We start from the raw sequence: 18,493 nt of genomic DNA on the forward strand, positions 1-18,493 counted from the left end.
TATGGCATTGATAGAAGCTTGGTGTTGGGTTTGTATGTGATAAGAGCTGATCTGTTTTTCTTTTTCTTTCTTTCTTTTTTTTGTGGGGGGGACAGAAAAGGGAGAGGGGAAGAAATGAGTATAAATAGTAAAAGATTCTGTCATTGTAATTCCCATAAAGAAGTTTGGAAAGCCACACATAATTTGTATATGTGTTCGCCTGCTAATTCTTTTAGGACACATTAAAACAGCCTGGGTAGAATAGTGTTTCTCAGTTTGAATAAATATTTTTATTTGATCAATATTGTACATATTTTTCAGGTGCTGTAGCTTCTATGTTTTGGGTTGATGCTGAATTAGGGGTTGATATTTATCTTGATGGTAAGTTTAAAAACAAATATTCTTTTGTTTTCAAGTAAAATGTTATGGTTAAGATTTTTTTTTCCCGCTCACATTATAATTTTAATCTTTTTAAACTTGTTTAATTTGATGATGAAGATTCCAAAGCCCCAGAGAGTGGTAGAACTAGATGTCGGGTCTTAATGTCAGCTCCCAATTTAGTGCTTCCACTAAGGTTTTCCTTTTAAAATGCTATGTCAGTTTCTTACATCCTCTGTTTGATTTATGTACTTAGTATGTTAGAGAGTTTTTTATTTTATTTAAAATATACAGTATGAGGGGCGCCTGGGTGGCTCAGTTGGTTAATCGGCTGCCTTCGGCTCGGGTCGTGATCCCGGGGTCCTGGGATCGAGCCCCGCATCGGGCTCCCTGCTCCGCGGGGGGCCTGCTTCTCCCTCTCCCTCTGCCTGCCTCTCTGCCTACTTGTGCTCTCTATCTCTCTGTCAAATAAATAAATAAAATCTTAAAAATAATAAAAATAAAATTAAAATATACAGTATGAGGATCATATTTCTGCTTTCATTTTCCCTTGAAGATAAGAATTAAGCAAAGGCCCCCACCCCTTACTTTCTTTGCCGTAACACTTTTGGGCAATTGTATTCATAGACTTCATTTAAGACGTATAGAAACTTATGAATGAAGTAACTATGCCCCGCCCACCCTTTACCTTTCTTTAAACCAGGTCTTCCACAGACTCAAGAGTGAAATTTAAGACTGTGCCCAGTCATTTGGCTCTAGTATATGTAGCATGGAGCTGGTTGAATTCCCTAGGTATCATCAGACTCATTCTGCTGTTATCATTTGAAAAAATTATTTGGCATATAAATTGAGAGATTGACAAACTAACTGACCATTTGGAAACTTAGGTACATGTTACGGAAAATACTTGTGTGAGTTAGATTTGGTACAAATTATTAGGAATAAGATATCTTAAGGCATCTCAGATTTGTTAAGCAGTAATTTAAATGTTAAGAAAAGTCTTGATTTTGATAATGTGAATATATAAACTGGAAATAACCTGTCTTGTGTAATTTATCACATTCCAGTTTATATTATGTAATTTGTCTCATATTTTGGATTTAAAGCTTTTTAAAGGCCAGAAAAATCTTATTTTCTTATTTACTTCTTTGTTTATTTAATTTAAAAAATTATTTTATAACCTCCCTAATGCCTTAAAATGGTGCTAAGGCACTCAGTACACATTTAAAATGTGTCTGCTTGTTCGTGGAATTGAATTAAATTGCAGCTTTGGCAAGAGAAAAACCAGTATTTTATTGAGTAACATTTGTGAAGTGAAATAGGTTAGTTGTGATTTTCATTCTCAAGCATAGAGGTGATTAAAAGATATATTCCTTTGTAGGTATCATAACTGTTGTGGATTCAAAATATGGACTAAAAGTAAGTTGAAAGATTGCTGTGAGTTGCTAATTATTTGTTAAAAGCTGGGTTTATGGGGATTGATTATATATTTTTTTTCTGCCGTTTTGTTTGAATATTTTAACAAGTTTTTTTTTAAACTATTGTGAACAATAGATGAAATTTGTGTGTCTTTTAATTATTTTGTTTTAAAATTAAGTATTTTCTGTTACTCTGTCTTGATATGATAGAAGTTGGAAGTGTAATATTTTGTAATGATGATATTACAGGATAAAGTTTGGGTATAACTCCTTACTGGGACTCAACCCCATTGTTGATGAGTTTTTCTATTTGATAGAAGAAATTGAGCTTGAGAAAGCATATGAGAACCTTTTTCTCTTGTTAAACTGCTACCAGACACAAACTGGAAATAATTGTGTTAAAAAATAATCGCTTTACCTTATTTTGAGAAATCAGGGTTTATACATAAGTGTAGTGAGGAGAAACTCCTTTAAATGGTATCCTCCTGTGAATGTTTTCATAACTACCAAGTTCTTCAAATGTATTTAAATGGACTTCAATTCATAAAATGTACTTAGTAAGATTTTTAAAAACCTGTTGTTGCATAAAATAAAACAGTATTTCTCAACTTTCCAAGTGAAATACTACTAAAGGGAAAAGAGAATGAAATTATCCTCCGTCTCCCGGTCCCACTCTGGGATGTGGATAGCCCCCTAAGTAATCATTTCTTAGAAGTTTAAATTTAATATTTAAAAATGCACGTCCATTTTGTATTCTACTCCACAATATATCTCAATTTGTTAATTTGAAAAAGTGTTAGTTCCGGGGCACCTTGCTGGTTCAGTTGGTGGAGCATGCTTGTTAAGTGGTTGCCACTATCCCTTCACTGGCCCTTTGTCTCCCTCAGGAATAGAGCTGCCTAATTTGAGATGTTTGGAAAATAATTTCTCTGTAGATTTTGAGTCCAAATTTATTAGTCATCTTAAGAATCAAAGAAAGATTCCAGATATTACAATTTTACTCAGAAAAATTCCGACTGTTCTGAAATCATGATATTTCTAACAAAATATTTATGGGGGAAGCAAAATAAATTCTTCATTCTGAATGTTTATTATAGGCATGTCTGAATTCATCTCTTATATACATTTATTACCAAATTTGGGATACCTACAGAAGAGATAGCAGTTAAGATATTTTATTTGTCTTCTTGATAGACTTAAGGTATCATACCCAGAGTTAAACTCTTTATGTATTTATGATTACAGGAATAATTTTATATGTATATTTAGATTTGCAGAGGAGTTAAATAGAATCTATTAGCAGTGTAATTGAGGCCAAATAAACAAAGCAACATTCTGAATAATGCAAACACAGTAAACGTTTAACCTCCTGCCACCTTGATAAAACCTCTTAAATTATTAAATCAATATACCTACACAAAACTGACATACTGTCAGGATAATGGAAACTTTAGATTTTTTAAGTCAGATGCCAGATAAATAACTTTTCCTTTATATAAAGAATTTGCCCACTTGTCCAATTCCTCTGGTTGCAAAGCTTGACCCCAGTAGCTGCTTGTGATTCAGAGAATTCTGAGGCAGTACAAGTAATGACACTTGGATAATGGGCAGCAATTTAAGGGTGTCATGCTTCAAGGAGCCAGCCCATCACAAGGAAAGCTGAGAAATGGTACCCTGTGGCCAGGCAGCCAGATTGAAACTGAAGTGGTAATTGATATCATGGGCTATCACTCTAATGGGATTGTCACCCATTGATCTGAAATATTCATTTTTTAATCACGGGCAAAGAATTGGACAACTTCAAATGACAGCTCTCTATTCTCAGGACTTGACACCCAGGCTACCAACATTGTTCTTTTCAGTTCTACAAACGTGACAGCATTTAATGCAATAGAATCAATGGATGAAGTTACACAGGAAAGGTCAAGTGAGAGGTTTCTTTTTGGCTCTTCTGTTATATTGCACTAGCTGTTGAAACAATTCAGTCAGAAAACAGTTTGGCTTGGAAAAGACTGGAAAAATAAATAGACTGACATTATGCAATAATCGTTTTCTAACAGCTGAAATAGCGTCAGATCTATAACCAGTCCGTTGAGAGGAGAGAGCTGCTGCTTTTTTTAAATGTCGTCTGACATCTTTGACACTAGATTTCTTCCATTTTGGTCAACAGCAGTGTTTTCCCCCTATCTTGCTCTCTTCTTTTTGGTCCAGCTTGTTTCTGTTTCTGCAGAAGAGGACACCCGCTAGCCCTTATTGAAGTCGGGTCTACAGTGGTGTTATTTCAAAGGGTTTCTTTCTTTCTTACTGTGTGCTGAGTTGGAGGTTGAACCTTGACTTTTGGGAAGTGTTGGGTTAATTAGTACCAAAACCATTTTTGTCTTTTTTAATATATAAGCAAAAGCCATAGTCTCTCAGCAGACATGAGGAATCCTTTGGGCATATGTATACATTCACACACACACACACACACTCTAAAATTTTTGAAAAAAAATTTGCAGATGTTTTCCTTCCTTGCCTGTGCAGGTAGCATAGAATATAAAAATTGCCATTTTTTAAACTTTATAAATGGAATTTATCCAACTGAGTAACCAATATTGGAGAATGTCCCTTTGAATAAAAGACACTGGTTTTAGTCGTTTTGCAAAGTTTGACTTGGGGAGGAAGGAAGTTGCATAAGGAAAATAAATATTGGGCTGATACCCAGAGAAAATAAATGTTAGTGTGCATTTATTATTTCTTTATGTTTATATGGGCTTCAAAAATGCATAGAACAGGGCTTTTATCTCTTTTTCTATAATTATATGTGATTATTACATGCCTTATCCATAATAGAATTGTACATATTGGCCCATTTTTATTTTGGGGATTTTAACGTGTTTTTATATTTGGTACTTCTTGATTGCCTGAAGGTAGTAAAATGTTGGTTTTTCCCAGTTAGCTTTGAGTGTAGATTTCTAATCTTCTGGAGAAGTAAATGTGTTAAAAACGTGGGTTACTTTGTAAAACTACTGTTCCATTTAGATATGGAAATTCAAAAATAAAATATCTAATTTTCTGCCATATCTTTTTTTATACCCCACCAACTCACAGCCACATAGCCCCAAATTCATATGTAAATAAAGCTTCCAAAAGGTCAACAGTACAGTATTTTGAAAAATTTTTCAAATCCTGGAATATTCCGGGATCTTTCAGAAACAGGTACCTTGCTAAAAATACATCTTTATTAAATAGGTATACTGCTGAATAGAAGGGGATTTGTTGCTGCACATTGTATAGAATATTTCAAATAACAACATCTACTTATCTTTGTCAACAAATAGGGGTGTTAACTAGAATTCATTCAATAAATATTTTTTGAGCCTGGTGCCAGGTACTATTTCCAGGATGGTAAGAGCCTTGTTCTCTACAGGACATAATAATAGGATTTGCAGTAGCCTCAGGCCAAGAATAATTAGCAAAAATAGTAAACTTTGTCTTTTGGCAAGGAACAGTTTTTGATACACTAATAATAATAATATAGTAATTTTGAATGTAATTTTTAGGTACTCTCTATGAGTATACTCTTGCGTGATTGTTAATATTTATGTAACATCTGTATCGAAGATTGATTCTATGTGACATAAAAAGCTTTCATTCATAAGTTTTTAAAATTATGATCATTTTACTTCTATAGCACGTTTTCAATTTTTGAAAAATACCCCTATAAAAGAGTATCCCGTGACAGTGACAGTATTAAATTTAGTTTCTTCCTTTATAAAATGAGAATAACCATTTCCTCTAATTCTTAGGAAGGCTAAATGAGATAATGTATGTAAAATGATTTAAGAATTTGTGAAGTTGGATTTCAAATACAAAGAATATTAGTATAATCAAATTGCCTCTAACCTCAGTAGGCAGCTTTTTCTTGTGACAGGGAGCATCTATTAAAGGTTAAAGTAATGAAGGTGGAATGTTTTGCAGAGACAAACCTTTTGGCATTGATGCCTTTAGGGATTTAAATAGAATTATGGAAAAATAATAACTGCTTCCAGGGAGATGACAGCTACCTTGTGGGCCCCTGTATCAGTGTCACAGTATTTTTTTGGAGCTAGCTGGACTCTGGAGAGGTCAGCAAAGTAAACAGTTGCACTGAGGGGCCAGGTCACTCAAATGTGGGTTTCTCTAAATGGTCAACTGCTTTTAGGCTCGAATTGGGGCTGTGGCCTTCCCACAGCTTGTTTTAAGGGAATAGAAAGGGCTCAGCACTGAGTCCATATTGTGTGTGATGCTGGGGTGGGAGGTGGGGTCTGGGACTGGAATGGATGGAAGTGTATTAGATTTAAGAAAGTCTATTTTGGTGGTTATCTCTTTTATATATAAGTAATAATGAATATTTAGAACAAAAACAGTTTTGTGAAAAAGGAGAAGGCCTATAATTTGAACTGTAATGCCCTTTGTTTTTATTGACATTATGTATATCTGGAGGGTTTTCCTTTTAAGGACAAGGAGATGTCAGGGGGACAGTATTTAAGTCCTGCCCCCTCCCCCAAACACCCCCAATAGATTCACTATAGGAAAACAATTACAAATGGGGAATAAAATGCTTTCAGTTAGAAAAATTAGTTCTGCATTTGTGTGTTCAGTAATAGAACTTGTTGAAATGTATATTAGAAGCAAGAAAGGAGTCTCCAAAGTAAAATTCTTTGTGTTGATATTAGTGTTTGTGTTTTCCCACAGTAACTTTTTTCAAACTTTGTTTTTGTTTAGCATTTAGAAGAAGAAAAACCGGATGGCCTTATCAATGAAGCTTCTAGGTATTCATATTTAAAGTATATATTGATTACTGGCTAATTGGAAAGAGAAAATTATTATGAAAACCAAAACCAAAGTGAGAAATATAAAAACATAGTCAAGGAAAATTCGTTGTCTTTTTCCCCTGTAATTGAATTATTGCTACTTATAATGGTCTGATAACTAAAATTTTATTTAAAACTTTTATATATAGCATAAAATGAATGTTGGGCACAGCAGTTCTTTGAGAGGAGCTTGGGAGCAGTGAACATTTAAAACTGGTTTTTTGTTCTTTTATGATTTCATTGGGATTCAAGAGGATTATAAAGAAAAGAGTTGGTTCACTTACTGCCTTCTTCAGCAGTAATTCATTTGATGCACGTATTCACTGTTACTCAGAACAAAAGAAATACGGAAATAGTTTTAATTGGCATTTAGAACATTTTTTTGTTTAAACACCTTTATGTTCCTAATTGGGTTGTCTTTAGACTTAGAAATATTTAAATCAGTTTGCCTACCCTAAGCAGATTCTTGCTAATGGGGGAAAAAGGCTTTGGGATATACCACAGTTGCTAAGTCTGCTGCTGGGGTTAAGGGAGAGTCTCCCTGCGATTTGCTAAGTGTGATCCAGACATAAATAATAGACTGCAAACAAGCAGTTGGCTCCCTCTCATTCTGGACTCTGGTGCTCTGTGGTGCTGTAATCCTGCCTGAACACTGCATTGGGTATATAGGTATGATTCAGATTAGACTGAACTTAAACATTTTTATAATTTTTTTCCTTATTAAAATATATTTTTTATAGAAAATGTAAATAAGCCAAATAGAAAATAGTGAAGTGTCATAAAAGCCACAATAAAGATGGGGCACCTGGGTGGCTCGTTTGGTTAAGTGACTTGATTTCGGCTCAGGTCATGTTCTCTGGGTGTGAGATCCAGCCCCGTGTCAGGCTCCTCGCTCAGGGAGTCTGCTTCTCTCACCCTGTTCCTCTATCCCTTCCCCCACTCGCTCTCTCTCTCTCAGATAAATCTTAAAAAAATAAATAAATAAATAAAGGTAAATGTAAAAGGCTTCCAATTTAAAGATAGTAACTGTTTATATTTTGAGATGTCCACATTAAATCTTTTTTTTTTTTTTTTTTAAAGATTTTGTTTATTTGACTCAGAGAGACACAGTGAGAGAGGGAACACAAGCAGGGGGAGTGGGAGAGGGAGAAGCAGGCTTCCCGCTGAGCAGGAAGCCCGATGTGGGGCTCGATCCCAGGATTCTGGGATCATGACCTGAGCCTAAGGCAGTCGCTTAATCAACTGAGCCACCCAGATGCCCCATCCACATTAAATTTTTATTCATAGAACACTTACTTAAACAGAAATGGGATTATGATGTACATACTGTTGAAACTTGCTTTTTCAATAAATTATTTTTGAGAATTTGGCTATGTCCTTTGACATAATTGGCTATATCTTCAGGTAGCATAAAACTGGAATTAGGAATAAATAGCCTAGTGATTAAAATTTCCTGAAGAATTGAAAATTTAAAGAATCCTCAGCTCTACTTCTCCTGTTAATAGAAAATAGAACTTCTGTTTATAGTAAGCTATTTTGTTATCTAGCATTCTGTCAATGGGACAGAATAGCCTTCTTTAACTTGAATGTCTGTGTATCTATTTTACAGAGAAAAACATATTTATAGTGATGAAGAAGATATTTGTTCAGGATCCTGTTGTATCTTCTGAAGTGTGGTTTAAAAAAAACTGTTTAGTGTTAATTTATTTTATTTCTTTAAAAATTCCACGTGATAACATGGAATATTTTAGTCAGTGGACTGTCCATATTTTTACCATATTGAATATCTGAATTTTATGCATTCTTTACAAAGAAAATTTTGAGTTGAAAATGATCCTTGATTATAAACTTTTGGGGCTTTATCTTTGTAGTTTCAGAGTAGCAAGTGAGAGCACTTAGTAAATATTTTTTGAATGAATACATATGAAATCTGAATTTATATAGTGATGGATGCAGTTTATTCTTACTGTTTGAAGAATGATAAATAGGAGTAAAATCAATTACCATATAGAGTACTATATAGTTCTTAATGCTATTTGATCTGAAGGAGATGTTTCTATTTTTAATTTCTTAACATATCTCTTTTGACATCTGTTCTTTCTTTGCTAATTTAGGCAAGTTGCTTTGGCAGATATCATCATCATTAATAAAACTGACTTGGTTTCAGAAGAGGATTTAAGCAAATTAAGAACAACCATTAGGTATGAAGTTTTAAGTGTTAACTACCTACAAATCCAAAGTGTACTATATAAAAGATGTTTCCTGTATTACCCTGTAGAAATTTAAGGTTCAAGGTTGACCTGCTTCAGGTACCATTCTGGAATCATTTATTGTTGATGCCTAATTGACTCTTATGTAAAAATAAATATATAAAATCATTCCCCATTTCTTACAGAATGTAGTTAGAATTCATAGACTGATACTCAGGGTCTTCTGACTCCATCCTCCTTTTCCTGTCTCTCTTTGACTCTTTGCCTACAGGAAGTTCTCTGACTTTACTCAGGATGACTGACTTTCCCATGGATGTGTCTTGCCATAATATCCTTTCTTTACTCTGACGTGTTCTCACTCTCACTCTGCCAATCCTTGAATTCCTTCATTGTCTCTGTTTTAATTTGCTTCCTTTTTTTTTTTTAAGCCATTTTATCCGTTCTGTAGTCGTCCCTTCACCTCCTTTTCTCCCTCGCTCCTCTGTGAAATCTCCCCTGTCTCAGGTGGTCTCCTTTCCCTGAACCCTCACTGACTTTGTCTTCCTTGACTGTCAGCTAAACGTGCCTGTCTCGCAGCTTGCTTTAATGTCTTCACCGCCCATGGCCAAGGTTGGTCAACATATGTATGTTAGTATGAATGGTACTCAAATATATGCTAAATGATCCACAGTCACTTGGACTTTTCAAATGAGATTAGAGTTCAGGGACTTTGAATTATTTTTTAAGACAATTAATAAATGCCATCTACAAAGAGACATCCAGTAGCTTTTATTATTAGTCATCTTTCATGGGTGTAATCTGCTGGCATCAGATTTTGGTTCTGTCAGTACCAGTTCATATAGTACGTTATAAATTGAATCAGTAAAGGTAAGTCTCATGAGAAGACTGGCTGCAGTGATGAATGATTGAAGAGGAAAGAAATTCATATTTTTCTGCACATTTTCTGCACATTATTTTAATGTTAATATCCTTTGAGTCTTTACTATAAAAAACTGTAATAATATCTCCACATGTAGGGCAGGTAGTGCTGCATAGTGTTTAAGATGATGGACTTTAGAATCTGGTTGGCTTCTACTCCTTGGTCTGTTTCTTGCTGTGTTGTTTTTAATTCTCATCTCTAAAACAGGAAATAATACCTGCTTCATTAAGTTTGGTGTAAGTGTTCATGAGACAGTGTTGGTAAACTGCACAGTGCCTGACACATAGTAAGTGCTCTGTTAGCTACTGTTATCATTATTAGAGGGTAATTTTTTTTCCTGGTTTACATAGTAATTTCAAGCTACAATGAATAAAAATAGGAAAGAAATAGAAAAATGGTTGATATTTTTGAAAAGTCTAGAAAGATGAAAGCAGTGAATGGAAATTACTTCTTTTACCCCTTTTGACTCTGGTCTCCTAAATTTTGTTGGCCAGCCTGCTCTGTACAGCAAGACAGGAAAGAATTTGGACACAGGGCTTTGATAGATTACAGACCCTTTGGATTTTGACCCTCCATTGTACATCAGACTTGCAACTGACTGGGCGTTGGATTTGGGGAGTTGGAAGAAGGTGAACATATCTGAGAGGAAGTGGCTATCAGGTTATACAGTATATTCAAGTAGAAAAGATTAAGAACTTTGTGAAATGGTAGAGAGACTTGCCTTAGAATCATTGTGGATGGGAAACCTTACCCACGAGAATAAGCTTGAACAAAAGGCACATCTATTCAGCAAGTAACACTGAAGGCAATGGAATTGATGGTATAAAGATAAATAGATGAGGTGTATAGTATGTTGAAAAGAATTTAACAAGTATTTTTAGTGCCATACAGAGGGAGTCCTGTTTCATTATCTTAGTAATATCAGAAAGGGAAGGACCGGCAGAGTAGGTAGAGATTCTAGTTAGGGAACGAAGAGGTTATTTTGTGGAACAACCTGGATGCCTGACTTAACTGTTACTGTGAAAACTGAGGACAGGCTGGGGGAAAGCCACTCACAACTAGGTTTTTATTTCTAGCCTGTGTATAGGCATTTCCACGATGTGTGCTTGTGGAAAATTGAGTATCAGTAAAAATCTTGATTTATCTACTCATTTGAGAACATTAGAATTACTGGCTATGAATCATTTTTTCTAACGTGAAGGGTCTCTTTATAATGCACAGAATATCCCCTAGTCAGTCAGTTGTGCAGTAGATTTTTGCCTGTCATGTTTTAATACCTAAGTGGAATATACCTGATTTATGATTAGAAAAAAAATAATAAGCTATAAAAAATGTAAGTTTTGTTTTTCTGTTTATTTTCTCCAGATATATTTGTATATGCTTATTTCCTGTTTTAGAAATAATATGCTTTACGATCTTTAAAAAGTTTAACATTTACTTTTTTACCCTTTCTTCTTCATTTTTATGTTTATTTCAGATCCATAAATGGACTGGGAAAAATTTTAGAAACACAAAGATCAAGGTACTTTTAAAAGCCGTTACTAATATTGACAGTAAATAATTTTAGTTAATAATAATTATTAACTAATTGGTAAATATGCTTGATTCTTTTCTAACAAAGATACATGTGCCTTTTTTAAAAACGGGGCCCCAAAATGTTTTGAATGTTCTTTATAAATTAGTTGGCATATTTGGTTAATATGTTTGCTTCTTGTTGTAGCAAGACTCTGTACAGAGCCATGGTAAGACTGGGTAGCTGTGCTTTTGTTTCATGAGGAAGAAAACATAGGACTTTTCATCCACTCAGAAAAGTAACTAGTATGGAAATCTCTAAGAGTGTATTATTAGGAATCATCTTAGCTTGAGGTACTTAAATGGCATTCTAATATTTTCTAAAAACTTCTAAGTTTTTTGTATAGCTGCAAAAATAATCTGTCATGTAAAAAGAGAGGAACCTTTATCTTTAAGTTTATCTTTATGTCCATTTCCTGTAGGTTCTTCTGTCTTTTTATTCTGTTCATACAGATGTGCAGTACTTTATAAAATAGACGTATTCTTGAAACATCTGTGAATTGTATTTCTTTGGATTGAATTCTGTTTTCCAATGAATGCTATTATGATTTCAGAAAATTTCTTACAGGGATAATGTCGTTAAGCTCATTTTTTAGCAAGAGTGGTTCAGCAGCTGAGAGACTCAGCAACATGCAACCAGCAGCTGTGGGGCTCAGGGCTGGCAGTCCAGTGCAACGCAGTCCTTAATTCAGAGGTTCTTTCCTTGGAAGTGCAGCAGCGGGCTTTGCTCGGAGGCTCGTCTGCGCGGCGGAGGTTAGAGGTGCTGACAGACTGCCCTGGGCAGGAGGCAGTAGCGGGGGCAGCTGCTTGTGTGCATGCGGACAGCTGGGGAATTAACTTGGTGTGCATTCTCAGAAGCCACTCATCTGCGGACGGAGGTGGCAGAGGGATGCCCTTAGCGTAAGTCTTCCACAAGCAAACGCCGAATGTGCTCCCTGCATTTCAGATTCCAGTGTAGAAAACCTCTGATCGCCTAACTCATACCAGAGCCATTCCTCAGTTATTGGTCTTCTTTCTCTTGTATTTTACCATTTTCTTTCTCCCTAAATTTTCTCTGCATTACAAAGTGACACACAGACAACCACAGAAAGCTGAAATAAGTTTTTAGAAACCGTATCCATCAATAGCTGTGGTTCCGTTGTAATAGCATTTATTTGGTTCATATTTACAAACATCTCAGATCAGTTTTTAAGGCTCCTGGATTTACCTTGCTTAATTTTTCTTTCTGTTTTCATTTTAGACCTTTATGTCCTGCGTAAAGGTTTTATCTTGAAGAGATTATTGTGTAACAATTTTGATGGTTATATGACATTTCTAACAGTTCTGTTATGTTTATAGAACAGTAAACATATAGTGATTAAATTTAGTTGCTTCAAATGGATGAATGAGCAAATGAATAAAATCTCCTTTTTTTATTTTTATTTTTTTTATTTTTTTTATTTTTATTTATTTTTTTTTTTTTAAAGATTTTATTTATTTATTTGACAGAGAGAGACACAGCGAGAGAGGGAACACAAGCAGGGGGAGTGGGAGAGGGAGAAGCAGGCTCCCCGCAGAGCAGGGAGCCTGATGTGGGACTCGATCCCAGGACCCTGGGATCATGACCTGAGCCAAAGGCAGTCGCTTAACCGACTGAGCCACCCAGGCGCCCTCTCCTTTTTTTTTTTTAAATTATTTTTCCTGTTTCTTCAGTGTCTTGTGTTTGTCATTGTATCTGAGAATCTAGGGACTTTCTGAAATAGTACTTCCTTGCTGTGAGGACTGAAGTTGGATTAGGATCTTTTTCAGTGAAGATCAGACCTCCACGGTAGAATTCTTACCATGGTCATGAATCTTACATTAAATATTTCCCCCAATTCCTTGAGGCACAGCAACTTGAGCTTCCCGGTTTAGAAACGAGAGATCTGTTTCTTTTTTTTTTAAAGATTTTATTTATTTATTTATTTGACAGAGAGAGACATAGCGAGAGAGGGAACACAAGCAGGGGGAGTAGGAGAGGGAGAAGCAGGCTTTCCCGCGGTGCAGGGAGCCTGATGTGGGGCTCGATCCCAGGACCCTGGGATTACGACCTGAGCCGAAGGCAGACACTTAATGACTGAGCCACCCAGGCGCCCCGAGAGATCTGGTTTTTAACAAAATGGTTGAAATCACTGATGGAAGTTTTGTTTTATTGTGTTTGTTTTTTTGTTTTTAAATTTTAATGCCTCAAGCATTTTGTGGTTGACAAACGCTGATGGTAGTAAAACTGACAATAATAAGACTGCTGTAAGCATATGTAGAAAAGGCTTACCTTCAGTATTGAAGTTGAGAAATAAGAATCAGGTGTAGCATTGTCTTATTGGTAAGACTGAGTTGACTTTGAAGCAAATGGAAGTTCTAATGGGCCACAAAAACTTCAGAAGTGGGGGTGGAAGATCAGAAGAAGAACCATTCTTATTTCTTCCTGACTCCTTTTTAATCTTACAGATTTCAGAGGACCGAACAGAGGAAAACCAAAATCCAGTTGTTCAATAATAAGTTAATCAGTTCAACAAACTATTGGGCATTCTATTAGTTGCTAGGCATTTCTTGGCTTGTTGAGGATTTAAGCAATGGATAAGGCAAAAACTCTGCCTTTGTAGTAGGTGATGAGTCATTTGGGGGAGACAGAAGTAAACAGGCAAAACCCAATATATTAAATATTATCAGTATAACAGGAGTATTAATTATGTAGGGTCCTATAGGAACAGGAACATAGAGGAACAACTACTCAGCTCTTCTTGATAATTCAGGAAATTTTGACTGAGAATGTGATTATCGACCTCTTGAAGAATGAATAGGATTTTTTCAGATGAACAAGAGTAGAATGGCTTTTTAGCCATAGGAAGATTTTGTACTCCAGGGACCTGTGAGTATTTTAGAACAGCTAGAGCACATGGTGTGTGGCAGAGAGAAAAAGAGGTGTGACTGAAGAGATGGAGAACTTTCCACAAAGGATCTTGAATGCAATGACATATATTTTGAATTTTTTTTCTGTGGGCAGCAAGGAGTCAGTAAAAGGTTTTAAAAGCAGTATGAGTCCTGGGAGGATTGAATATGGTGCAGTTCTCCATGGAAGGAAATACCAGAAGGGGGAGCAACTTGTGGGTGAGGTAGTGATAGCAGGGATTTGGTAAAAGGTGTTTAGTTGAGTTTTGTAGATACTGAGTTTGAGGTGCCACTGGGGAAGGCCTTCAGAAGTCTGGTTCTAGAGTTCAGGACTTAGCCATTGGATGGGTTTGACAGTTCGTAGATCTGGGATTAGCTGGTGGCTCCTGTTTAGGAGACTCATTGAACTTTGGAAAGATGACTAGTAGACACTAACCCCGGGGTAGCCACTGAATTCCCCTCCCTACCACGTAAAAACTAATGGTGGTAGTCTTTTTATTTTTAATTTTGTATTACTGTTTTGAAAATATCTGATGTTATTATCTCTAAAGGAGGAAATTAAGTATATTTTATGCCATGGAAATTAGTTTTCTAATTGGATGAGTGAAGGAATTTATTTTCCATGGGGGTGCTAGATTTGGGGCAGGTCCATGGTAACTCTAATCTGGAACCTTAGACTTTTCCTGTTTTACTGTCCATTGAGAATCCGGTGAGATACAGTGAGAGACTGGTATTATTTTATTCACTGTAGATTTTTTTTTTTTGCCCCCTCCCCTCCAACACTGCTGTAGCGCATCCCCACCCCTCAGTGGTCCCCGTAGTGGAGAGCCCCAGTCTGGTCCAGGTGGGAGACCAGAGCTCCCCCAATCCTATTCCATTCCCCTCCGCACATGTACAGAAAAGAGAGGCATGCACCCTGGCACCCCCAGGACCCCCAGCTCTGCCGCAGGAGCAAGGGCAGCGGCTGGATTGAGGCAGCCTCAGTGGGGACTCTATTCTCTGTAGATTTTAACCCGTACAGATCTAGTGTTGATCCTGTGTGTTTTGGAAATATCAAAAGATTCTGCGTATCAAGCAGAATTATTTCTAAATGTGTGACGTGGATTCTTAAGAACAGTGTCAGAGGGACGCCTGGGTGGCTCAGTCGGTTAAGCGTCTGCCTTCGGCTCAGGTCATGATCCCAGGGTCCTGGGATCGAGTCCCGCATCGGGCTCCCTGCTCTGCGGGGAGCCTGCTTCTCCCTCTGCCTCTGCCTCTCTCTGTCTCTCATGAATAAATAAATAAAATCTTAAAAAAAAAAAAAAAAAAAGAACAGTGTCAGAATGAAACTGTTTACTTTATTTAGAAACTTGTGTTTCAAAACTGACTTTTGGTATTCATACAGTTGGCCTCAGTTTTGATATTCAGACAATTGGCAGGTGTGCTTTTTAAACTAGCTGGTTCCTAAGGTAAAGATGATAAACTTGGAGGAGAAGTTCATTCATTTGTCACGTATTAGTACAAATATTTACTCAACTGTCATGGTGAAAATGGACATGTGTTTAATGTTAAGGCTTTGATCTCTTACGTAAGATGATATTTACAAATTTCTTTATGGAATATTTACTTCTTTGATGATTTTCCTGGTTCTTTTCATCTAGAATGTCCAGAATTTCCAGTGTTGTTATAGTTTATGAGCATACAACTTTGGAGTATTACTCTTTTAGTAAGATGGGAGTTTGTCTGCCTTGTGCCGGGATAAGTACTCCTGATCAAACAGTATTGTTGCCACAGGCATGAATATTTGGTAGACTGTTGAGAATCAGCAAAGCAGACAGTGCACGTCACTCCTAAGTTAGAAGAGGTGGTTTGGTTTACATGTTGGCATATTTTAAAAAGTCTTGAATTTGACTGTTTTGTTTTCCTTGTAAGAGAACTTACATGTTTGGCAAATTTCTGGACTCTAATTTTGAAATTCATTCTGTTGTCATTTTCCTGAAACATTCCTTCATCATAGCTTTGATTATAGAGAAATCACTGTCCTCTACTGTTTTACAGGCTCACGTAAACATTGGAATTCATTCACTAGCCTTTGTATATGTATTTAAACCAAAATGAATGCTGTCTGTGATATGATATTCTCTGCCGGTTTGAATCACTGCTTTCCTGATAAGCCACAATTACCTCTAAATAATTCCCATGGAAATAATGTTTATTCAGGTAGAGCGCTAACTGGGATGTTTCAGTCTATGCAACCCTGGTCTGAAGGAAATAAACCATTCTTTGGATGTAGATTAGGGTCTTAGAGTAGTTGTTTGATTCCTTGTATTCTTAAAATACTACCTGTTATATCGTGCAAGGCGGGGAGTGAAGTAAATGCAATGCAGACGTCCTGAAGGTAACATTTAGTACTGCGCCAGGGCCTGTGCTTCACGTCCCGCATTTCATCTTTTGAGTAATAAACTGCTGCTTTGAAAAGTTCCAGTTCTGTAACAGGTTTTTTTTTTTTGGCTGTAAAGATGTATTTGAAATCAAGCTCATAAATTCCAGGATTGAAAAGACAATTGAAAGTATAAATAAAAATATATATAGTTTATTGAAGAAATAATCAAGTAATTTTCTGCCTTGAATTTATACTAGTCACCGTTTTTTGAATTTTATGAAGAAATTCTATTAAAAAATTTTACAACAAGCTTTTTCTTCTTTGCTTGTGATTTTTATGTGTTCCCCAAAATAGTATGATGTATTGATTAAACTTTATGTCTACATTTTTGGCAAAAGAGTCTTAGAGATCTTTTTTTCCTTGATTAATTGAATATGTTTCACAGAATTTCCCACTGTTTACATTGGATTTCTTCCTTTTAGAGTTGATCTCTCTAGTGTATTAGATCTTCATGCCTTTGACAGTCTTTCTGGAATAAGGTATGTTTTCTGTATTTTGTTGACTTTTATTGTAATGTACTTCTTACTCCACGGTTGTAGAAGTTACGGGAATGATTTATACAGTTGCACCTTGATTTAAGCTTCTTGTCATTCCTGTGGTGTACAAGATCATTCCTAATGATACTGTTCTTGGAAGTTTTATTAATTGGATGTTTGGAAATCACAATGCATTTTCCTATAGAAATTTTAGTATAAATGGTAGTTAACTTTAGGGATTCGTCGTTAATACTTCTCCACCAACCACTGTGTGTAATACCTTCTTTCTATGAGAAAAATAGATGAAATACATAAAAAATTTTAGCTTGGGGTATTGCTACACACTCCTCCTTTCTCCTCAGTGATGGATCACTTTCCTGTTTCTTTCCCTGGAGGGAATCTTTTTGATAAGGGAGAAAAACTTATCTTTCTTCAGTATCATTTTTTTTTAAATCATCTTAACTGTTTTTAAGTGTACAGTTCAATAGCGTTAAGTATATTCACACTGTTGTGCAATAGATCTACAGAACTTTCTCATCTTGCAGAACTGAAACTCTGTTGAATGACGGCTCTCCCTGTTCCCCTCCCCACAGCCCCTAGCAACCACCATTCTATTATCTGTTTTTAAGAATTTGCCTACTTTAGGGGACACCTGGGTGGCTCAGTCGGTTAAGCGTCTGCCTTCAGCTTAGGTCATGATCTCAGAGTCCTGGGATTGAGTCCTGCCTCAGGCTCCCTGCTTCGTTGGGGAGTCTGCTTCTCCCTCTCACTTTGCCCCTCCCTACCACTCATGCTCACCCTCTCTCTCTCAAATAAATAAATAAAATCTTGAAAACAAAAAAGAATTTGACTTCTTTAGATACCTTATACCAATGAAAATGTATGGCATTTGTCTTATTTTAACTGGCTTATTTCACTTAGTCCTCAAGGTTCATCCATGTTGTAGCTTGTGACAGGATTTCTTTCCTTTTAATGCTAAATAATACTCCATCATATTGTCCATTCATCCACTGATGAACATTTGGGTTGCTTCCATCTCTTGGCTGTTGTGAACAATGCTGCTACGCCATGGGTGTGCAAATGTCTCTTCACGATTCCTGCTTTCACTTCTTTTTACTATTTTGAGGCATGCCGTACTGTTCGGCCCAGCAGCTGCACCATTTTCGTTTCCCACCAGCAGTGCACAGGGTTCTGCTTTCTCCATGGACTCGCCAGCACTCGGTATTTCCACCTGGTTTTGGTAGTAGCCGTCTTCGTGGGTGTGAGGCGGCAGTTCCTTGTGTTTGTGCTCTGCATTGCTCCAGCAGTTCGAGGTCATGACCAGCTTTTCATGTGCTTAGTGGCCATTTGTAGATCATCTTTGGAGAAGTGTCTATT

General features: G+C 36.3%; 1 protein-coding gene across 4 annotated transcripts in view; it reads left to right on the forward strand.

Annotated features, from left to right (window-relative positions):
- The window catches only part of CBWD3 (COBW domain containing 3), a 53,121-nt gene that overhangs the window by 23,451 nt on the left and 11,177 nt on the right, over positions 1–18,493 (forward strand). For all 4 annotated transcript variants that reach the window (XR_004302161.1, XM_032427502.1, XM_032427503.1 and 1 more), the window contains exons 5-10: positions 301–360; positions 1,739–1,776; positions 6,522–6,568; positions 8,725–8,811; positions 11,217–11,261; positions 17,063–17,119. Coding sequence is in view for 3 of the 4 variants with exons in the window: in XM_032427502.1 (XP_032283393.1) it covers positions 301–360; positions 1,739–1,776; positions 6,522–6,568; positions 8,725–8,811; positions 11,217–11,261; positions 17,063–17,119 (334 nt within the window). In the remaining variant the exon portion in view is untranslated. The remainder of the gene's footprint in view (positions 1–300; positions 361–1,738; positions 1,777–6,521; positions 6,569–8,724; positions 8,812–11,216; positions 11,262–17,062; positions 17,120–18,493) is intronic.

Source organism: Phoca vitulina, unplaced genomic scaffold, assembly GCF_004348235.1.
Source record: "Phoca vitulina isolate PV1807 unplaced genomic scaffold, GSC_HSeal_1.0 scaffold37, whole genome shotgun sequence".
Classification (NCBI taxonomy): Eukaryota; Metazoa; Chordata; class Mammalia; order Carnivora; family Phocidae; genus Phoca; species Phoca vitulina.